General features: G+C 40.3%; 1 protein-coding gene and 1 pseudogene across 1 annotated transcript in view; one reads left to right on the top strand and one right to left on the bottom strand.

The window, feature by feature from the left end:
- Positions 1 to 2,631: 2,631 nt before the first annotated feature.
- Positions 2,632 to 5,048, bottom strand: LOC128562025 (patatin-like phospholipase domain-containing protein 6; annotated as a pseudogene).
- Positions 5,049 to 6,966: 1,918 nt separating this feature from the next.
- Positions 6,967 to 8,574, top strand: part of LOC128562024 (phospholipid-transporting ATPase ABCA3-like) — a 222,445-nt gene continuing 220,837 nt past the window's right edge. The window contains exons 1-2 of the mRNA XM_053556640.1: positions 6,967 to 7,026; positions 7,382 to 7,646. Coding sequence (XP_053412615.1) covers positions 6,967 to 7,026; positions 7,382 to 7,646 — 325 coding nt within the window. The remainder of the gene's footprint in view (positions 7,027 to 7,381; positions 7,647 to 8,574) is intronic.

The following is an 8,574-nucleotide window of genomic DNA, read 5'->3' as shown; positions in this document are numbered from 1 at the left end:
TGGAAAAACATACCATGCTCATGGCTGGGAAGAATCAACATAGTTAAAATGTCTATACTACCCAAAGCAATATATAATTTCAATGCAATCCCTATTAAAGCTCCACTGTCATACTTTAAAGACCTGGAAAAAACAATACTTCATTTTATATGGAATCAGAAAAAACCTCGAATAGCCAAGACATTACTCAGAAATAAAAACAAAGCAGGAGGAATTATGCTACCAGAACTCAGACTATACTACAAATCAATAGTGATCAAAACAGCATGGTATTGGCACAAAAACAGAGAGGTAGATGTCTGGAATAGAATAGAGAATCAAGAGATGAATCCAGCTACTTACGTTATTTAATCTTTGACAAGCCAATTAAAAACATTCAGTGGGGAAAAGATTCCCTATTTAACAAATGGTGCTGGGTGAACTGGCTGGCAACCTGTAAAAGACTGAAAGTGGACCCACACCTTTCACCATTAACTAAGATAGACTCTCACTGGATCAAAGATTTAAACTTAAGACATGAAACTATAAAAATACTAGAGGAGAGTGCAGGGAAAACCCTTGAAGAAATCGGGATGGGCGAGTATTTTATGAGGAGGACCCCCCGGGCAATTGAAGCAGCTTCAAAAATACACTACTGGGACTTGATCAAACTAAAAGGCTTCTGCACAGCCAAGAACACAGTAAGTAAAGCAAGCAAACAGCCCTCAGAATGGGAGAAGATATTTGCAGGTTATGTCTCCGACAAAGGTTTAATAACCAGAATCCACAGAGAACTCAAACGCATTAGCAAGAATAGAACAAGGGATCCTATCACAGTCTGGGCAAGGGATTTGAAGAGAAACTTCTCTGAAGAAGACAGGCGTGCAGCCTTCAGACATATGAAAAAATGCTCATCATCTTTAATCATCAGAGAAATGCAAATCAAAACTACTTTGAGATACCATCTAACTCCAGTGAGACTAGCCTATATCACAAAATCCCAAGACCTGAGATGTTGGCACGGATGTGGAGAAAAGGGAACACTTTTGCACTGCTGGTGGGAATGCAAATTAATACATTCCTTTTGGAAAGAGATATGGAGAACACTTAGAGATCTAAAAATAGATCTGCCATTCAATCCTGTAATTCCTCTACTGGGCATATACCCAGAAGACCAAAAATCACTTCATAACAAAGATATTTGTACCAGAATGTTTATTGCAGCTCAATTCATAATTGCTAAGTCATGGAAGAAGCCCAGGTGCCCATCGATCCACGAATGGATTAATAAATTGTGGTATATGTACACCATGGAATATTATGCAGCCTTAAAGAAAGATGGAGACTTTACCTCTTTCATGTTTACATGGATGGAGCTGGAATATATTCTTCTTAGTAAAGTATCTCAAGAATGGAAGAGAAAGTATCCAATGTACTCAGCCCTACTATGAGACTAATTTAGGGTTTTCACATGAAAGCTATAACCCAGTTACAACCTAAGAATAGGGGGAAGGGGGAAAGGGAGGGGAGGTAGGGGGGAGGTGGGTAGAGTAAAGGGGATTGGTGGGATTACACCAGCGGTACATCTTACAAGGGTATATGTGAAACTTGGTAAACGGTCTGTGAAGCTAGTGAATGATGCCCCATGATCATATCAATGTACACAGCTATGATTCAATAAAAAAAAAGAAAAGAAAAGTAAAATCTTTAATAACCTCAATCAGAAATGAAAAAGAGGAGATAACAACTGATATCACAGAGATACAAGAGATTATCTCTGACTACTATAAGAAACTCCATGCCTAAAAATTTGACAATGTGGAGGAAATAAACAAATACCTGGAATCATACCATCTCCTTAGACTTAACCAGGAGGTAATAAATCTCTTGAATGGAACAATATCAAGCACTGAAATTGAAGAAACAATAAAAAAGTTTCCAACAAAAACCTTTCCTAGATCAGATGACTTCACACCGGAATTCTATCAAGCCTTCAAAGAAGTTTTTGTACCTATACTGCAGAATCTATTCCAAAACTTTGACAAGGAAGGAAACTTCCCCAGCACATTCTGTAAAGCAAACATCATCCTGATGCCCAAACCAGGAAAGGACCCAACTAAAAAGAAGATCTTTTTCTTTCTGATTTTATTTGTATTCTCTTTTTTATTAGTTGCTCTAGCTAAAGGTTTGTTGATTTTATCTTTTCAACAAGTTTTGTTAATTTTTTATGTTGTCTCTCTAGTCTTTATTTTGTGTATTTCTGTTCTAATCTCTATTTTATCCTTCACTTCTGCTAACTTTGTTTTTAGTTCGTATTTTTATAGTTCCTTGAGGTATAGTGTTAGCCTATTTATTTGAGACCTCCTTTTTTGATGTAGGTGTTTATTTTCTATAAACTTCCCTCTTTGAACCACTTTTTTAAAGGGGTGATAGTTTATTGGGGAAGTGCCTGGTCAAGAATCATCAACGCAGTGCTGCACCCCCTCCCTGCCCCCTCAGGTCAGTCCAGTATTAGCCCCTGGGCTGAGCGGTCCAAGGAGGACCCAAGGGGTCACAGCTATAGCTGTGGGAGGAGGTGGAGCAAGCTGCTCCATGGGGCCCGTTCCCAGCCCAGCCCAGTAGTGGGGGGCAGAGGAAACCATGGTGAGGCCCTTAGATGTCTGAGATTGAGCTGAGAGGCTCCTGGAGCACACAGCGTTGCTGCCAGAGAATTGCCTTCTCCTCCTCCTGCAGGGATAGACCACACACACACGGGTCACCCAGAACAGGACACTATCACTGCACACATGCGAGCCAGCACCCATCCCACAAGGTCTAGGGTACAGCCCCTCCTGCTGCACTCATGGACCCAAATGGGCCATACCCACTCACCATCTCAGACGCAGTGCTGGGGCTCAGGGGAGCTCTCTTCCTGTCTGGAGAAGCCCGTTCTTGCCTCTTCCTCTTGCTCTGTCAGGCAATCTGACTCCTCCCCATCAGTTGCCGTCAGAGACGTAGCTTGTGTGGGGCTTGATCAGTGACACAATCTCTGCCAAGTTGGTGAAGGCGGAATTTGGAAATGTCTGCATGGTGGCTCTCATTAAGGTCCACAGACTGCTGATCTGTGCGCATTTTCTCACTGACATCTCCCCCGGCTCCAACCTCCAAACACAGCATTCCCATACTGGTAGCCCACATCGTAGATCTGGACCAACTTCCTTAAGTCCATGATCTTGAAGCAGTCAATAGGCGAGCACAGGAATTCGCAGTAGGAGCTGGATTTGACAACCTCCAGCTGCTGCACACAGGACACATAGGCCAGACGGGACTGGATCTCTGCCATGTCTGAAACTTTTGCTTTGTTGGCCCAGGGGTTTAGCTACTTCCACAGATGCCACCAGCTGGTCAAGCTGTATCCGTAGGTGCTATGGTCTGTCTCATCCTGGCTCCCCACACCAATGCCAAGGACTGTTTTGGTACCCATGCTACAGGTAAAGTCCACTGGCAGGTTGTTGATGTAGCCACTGGTCCATAAGAAGGTGCCCATCCTTTAGGTCACTGAGTGGGGACAGATAGCCCGAGAGCATCATGCTGGCATGCACATACTGCCACAGGTAGCCAGCCATCTGTGTGGACCCCCATGGCAAGGCTGTGATGTCTGTGGTCACATTGAAATATGGCAGCCACAGGTCCTCAATCTGCTTTTCCTGGAAGACACCGTGGATTCTGTGGTGAAAGGCTGAGCCAGTGAACATGGAGGTGACAGGATATGTGAGATCCAACACAGGCTCCACCACCGAAGTCATACTGTTGGCCCACTCCCGGCCCACTTCTTTGTGCAGCAGGCACTGCACTCTTCCTCATACAGGGCCCTGATGAAGGAGCTGATGTATGTGCCGCCCACCAGGTCCACTGGGACCCCTGCCTCCTCTAATACTTTCAGGTACCCAGATATGTGAGCAGCCTCTGGCTCCTCCCCCACCCAGTCCCAGGGTGATAGTGTTTCCAGTAAGCACCTGCGCCAAGCGGGATAAGTTGCTGTGTGGTTCCGCATGCCTGGAGAACACCTACTTGTACAGCTCCAGGAGGATGAGCACCGCATAGTGCTCTTTGAACCACTTTTGCTTTATCTTTTTTCATTTGTGTCAACATAATTTTTAATTTCCCTTTTTATGTCTACATTTACTCATTGATTGTTTAAAAGCATGTTGCTTAATTTACATGAACTTGATGTATTTTCTGTAATTCCACTTGTTATTAATTACTAGTATGATACCATGGTGGTTGGAAAATATACTTGTATTGATTTCAGTCTTTTTAAATGTATTAACACTTGTTTTGTGGTCTAATGTATGAACGCTCCTGGAGAATGTTTGGTGTGTTCTTGAGTCAGCCCTCCATATCTACAGATTCCACATGCACAGGTTTAACAAACTGCAAGTCCAAAATATTCTTTAAAAATCAATGAAAGTAACCATACAACACTAAAAATAATACAAATAAAAACAATACAGGCTGGACCAACCAGGCTGGTCCAACTGGTAGGCTGCAGCACTTATTTATATCATGTGTGCATTTTTAGGTATTATGTGCATAAGTAATCTAGAGATAATGTAAAGTATATAGGAGGATACATGTAGATCATTTGCAAAAACATACCATTTGATATGAGGAACTTGAGCATCCATGGATATTTTTATCCCTGTGGGTTCCTGAAACTAGGCCACTTGGGCTTACCTATAGATTTTATCTGCTAGTGCCAGCCTGAAGGCTGAGTATATAGTTGCTGGCCTGGATCCTGGGGTCCTCAGAGATAAGAAGGGCTGGCCTAGGATCTGGATATACAGGTCCTGACACTGAGAAGGCTTATTGCCTGTGTCTTCAGGTACTTTGCTGGTTTGTGAGCCCAGAAGTGCCATCCTGGTGCTGGGGGATAGTTTGGAGGCCAGGGACTCTGGGGCTGGTCTGACCCTTGTGTGGCCCTGGATGCTGGTACCAGGGGGAATGGCATTCAGCACTGGAGTTGACCCAAAGGCCAGGGCTACTTGGGCCTTTTTGGCGACAGAGTACTCCAGGCATATGCAGAACATGGAACTATAGGATCTGGCCAGGTGCTGGAGTTGGCCCGGAGCCTCTGTCACCTGCTTTTTTTCTTAATGTTAGTTTTTGATGGGCAGAAATTTTAGATTTTGATAAAGCCCTTTTTATGGTTTTTGCCTTAGCATCTACTTTAAGAAATCTTTGCCTACCCTGAGATCACAAAGATATTCTCAAGTATTAATAGAGGTTTTCTGGCAGCTTTTATATTTATATTATGTTGTATTTAGGAAAATTGCTTTTAGGAATAGATGACTCTGGCCTTTTGTTAGTTTTCTCCAGAGTGACCTAATTTGTATGCTAGGCATCATTATGTATTTGTAGTCTGGAAGCACCTTCATCTTGTATCAAGCATTGAAAATATTGAAGGTAGGCTGCAGTCCCTATGAAGGCCAGTCTCCTTTTGATTCAGCCTTAGAAAGTCAAATCCTAATCTAATGCTTCTCATTGTTGGCCCTGAATTCCAACACTTTTCCTCACATCCCCAAGAATTTAAGTCAAGTAGGTATTCAAGGTCACATAAGGCAGTGATAGAACCAGGATTTCAACCTAGGCAGTCTGGCTTCAGCTCCTAGGTTATTAATAATAACCTTCCATATCATCCATACCATGGAGTATAGTCTTTATTTTGTTTCCCATTATACACCTCCACCTAACATGATACGTGGTAGGTGTTCAAAATATTCATTAAATGCAAGAGTGAATCTTGTCCTAGTCCATTTAGCTATAACAAAATGTCATAGATTCTAAAAACAGGAGAAATTTATTTCTCACAATTCTGGAGGTTGAAAAATCCAAAACTGAGGTGCCAGGAGATTCAGCGTCTGACAAGGGCCCCTTTCTTGCTTCATAGATGACCCATATTTTCCTCATGTCCTCACATGGTAGAAGGGATAAAGAATCTCTCTGGGGCCTCTTTTATAAGGATACCAAACCCATTCTAATCACTTAAGTCCCTACTGCTATGTTCCATTAACTTGGGTGTTAGAATTTTATGTATGAATTTGGGGGAACATAAACATTCAATCTATTTCAAATTTGTTCCCCTTAGCAATGTTATTAGTGGTAGTTACTTCCAAACTGATTGGGTTTATGGTTGTGATGTGATTTTATATACTGTTTTGTTGCCTTGCTGATGGTAGTCATTTATTTGTTTGTGTTGTTTCTTAGTTATTTGGGTTTTTTTTGTTTGTTTATTCATTTATTTGTTTGTTTGTTTTGAGACAGAATCTCATTCCATCACCCTGGGTAGAGTGCTGTGGCATCATAGCTCACAGCAACCTCAGACTCTTGGACTCAAGAGATCCTCTTGCCTCAGCCCCCCCCTCCCCAAGTACCTGGGACTACAGGCACCCACCACAATGCCTGGCTGGTTTTTCTGGGGTTTTTCTGTTTGTTTGTTTTTTGTTTTTTAGTAGAGATGGGGGTCTCACTCTTGCTCAGTGTGGTCTCTAACTCCTGAGCTCAAGTGATCCACCCGCCTAGGCTTCCCAGAGTGCTAGGATTACAGGCATGAGCCACCATACTGTGGTGCCACAGTACTCTACCCAGAGACACCACGCTATGATGCCGCAGGATTCTACCCAGGGTGATGGAATGAGAGGTGGGAATTGTGAAAGCTACTGACAAAATTGTATCAAATTGTAACTTTATTTTGCAACTGATATTTAATTCATATTAGAAGCACCACAGGTGTTGAGTAAATTAAAAATGTGGAATAAATAGCTTCTCAGATATTTTAAATGTTCATTCTTTTTATAGTCATATTTAAAATTTGGTGAGAAAATTAAGGAATTTAAATTTAAGTAATTTATTTGTCTAAAATGTACTTGTTATTAGATAATCTTTATTTTCTTCTTTAAAAAGTCTTCACTCCTTACATAGAATTGAATTTCCAACCTTTCTAGAAGAATGGACTCATCAGAGTTCAGAAAATTTATTACTCTTCTCTGGAAGAATTTTACTTTAAAGGTAAGTTAAACTATCAGGATTGTTATAATATCTCAGAGGTCACAAGGGGAAAATTCTGAAAGCCCAATCTACATTTTAATTTATACTGTTTTACTTTTTTCTCAATTCCAGGGGTGGGGTTATCTTTTCAAAATATAGAGTTCTTACAGAATGAAATAATAGAGGAATATTACCCATGAAGGAGAAAAAAGACAGTCCAGGAAACTGCTGCTATTATAGCGTGAAGCTGTGCTTTTTGGCAATCTATGTATTCTTTTATGAAGTATCTGTTAATTAATATAAAAGAATTTAGTTAATTAAATAAAAGTTAATGACTTCTTAGAGCAATTAACATAATCTTTTATTCTTCTTCTAGAAGCGGCGGTGTATTGCTTTAGTTGTGGAAATGGTCCTAACATTTATGTTTGGTGCTATGCTTTTGGGAACACGCCACTTTACTGTTCTAAAGAAGTTTGGACCTTACAGTTTTCCCCCTCTGTCTGTGGATGACGTGCCTTTATTTATCAGAGATCCCACCATGTTTCCTTATCCTTGGGAATTGGCTTATGTGCCTTCCAAAAGTATTGTGGTACGGGATATTATTGAAAATGTGAAAATGAATTTAAACACCAATATGAAAGGTTAGAAACTAATGTTTTCTGAAAGAATATACAGTATTATTAAACTGATTTAATGAAGACATACTTAGAAATTTATTAACTTATTACCTCCCAAGTAAAACATTGTAGGATAACGTCATAGGTATTAATGTCCTAAGTGTAATATTATGGACTTCGAGAACTTGAGAACTAAATTTATATAAAAGATTTTCTCAGTAAAGCCTAGGACAAATAGTAATATTTTAAAAATAGATGACCAGTAGTTTGTGATACTACATCTTCCTTGTATCTAGTTGCTCTTCTTAAACCTTGGTAAGCATAACTTCATGAGTAACAGGAAGGCACAGGATAAGCATGAGCCTTTACTCTGCGTGGATTCTCAGTGGTCACTTCTTTAAAACATGTTTTATGAGTATATTAAAATGTTGCACAAGTCACTAAGTCATATATGAATGCTTTAAAGAAGATTCAATCTGCATAGAATCATTTTAAAATTTCCCAATCCCTCTCTTACCTTCACACTCTTAGATCAATTTCTCTCCTCTTTCTCCCAGAAAGAGAAAGGTGGGCATCTCCTTAAGGTCTTTATCCCTTTACACACACACACAGGCACACATTCTCCCTCACTCTTATTCAGTCAGATATTTTTTTCAGTCTTTTTTTGTCTCTCGAAGAATTTGAGAGTCCTTGAGAGTAAATGCTATCTCAAAATATTTCTAATTTTGAAATAAACACTGGAGCAGAAGTATGCAAATTTCCCCTTAAAATAGGCAACACAAATATTCCAACAAATTCATAGTCAGCTATGAGCTACTTTGAGTTACTCAGAATTTTTTCTAATTTTCACTCTGATTTCTTCTTTGATGCGTAGAATTTTAGAATTTTTAAAAATGTGTTGCTTAACCTCAAAACATTTGGAGGTTTCTTCTTAACTTTCTATTGTTGGTTT

Source organism: Nycticebus coucang, chromosome 12 (assembly GCF_027406575.1).
Source record: "Nycticebus coucang isolate mNycCou1 chromosome 12, mNycCou1.pri, whole genome shotgun sequence".
NCBI classification, from domain to species: Eukaryota; Metazoa; Chordata; class Mammalia; order Primates; family Lorisidae; genus Nycticebus; species Nycticebus coucang.
The sequence above is the reverse complement of the archived record's forward strand: the minus strand, read 5'-3'. Positions and strand labels throughout refer to the sequence as shown.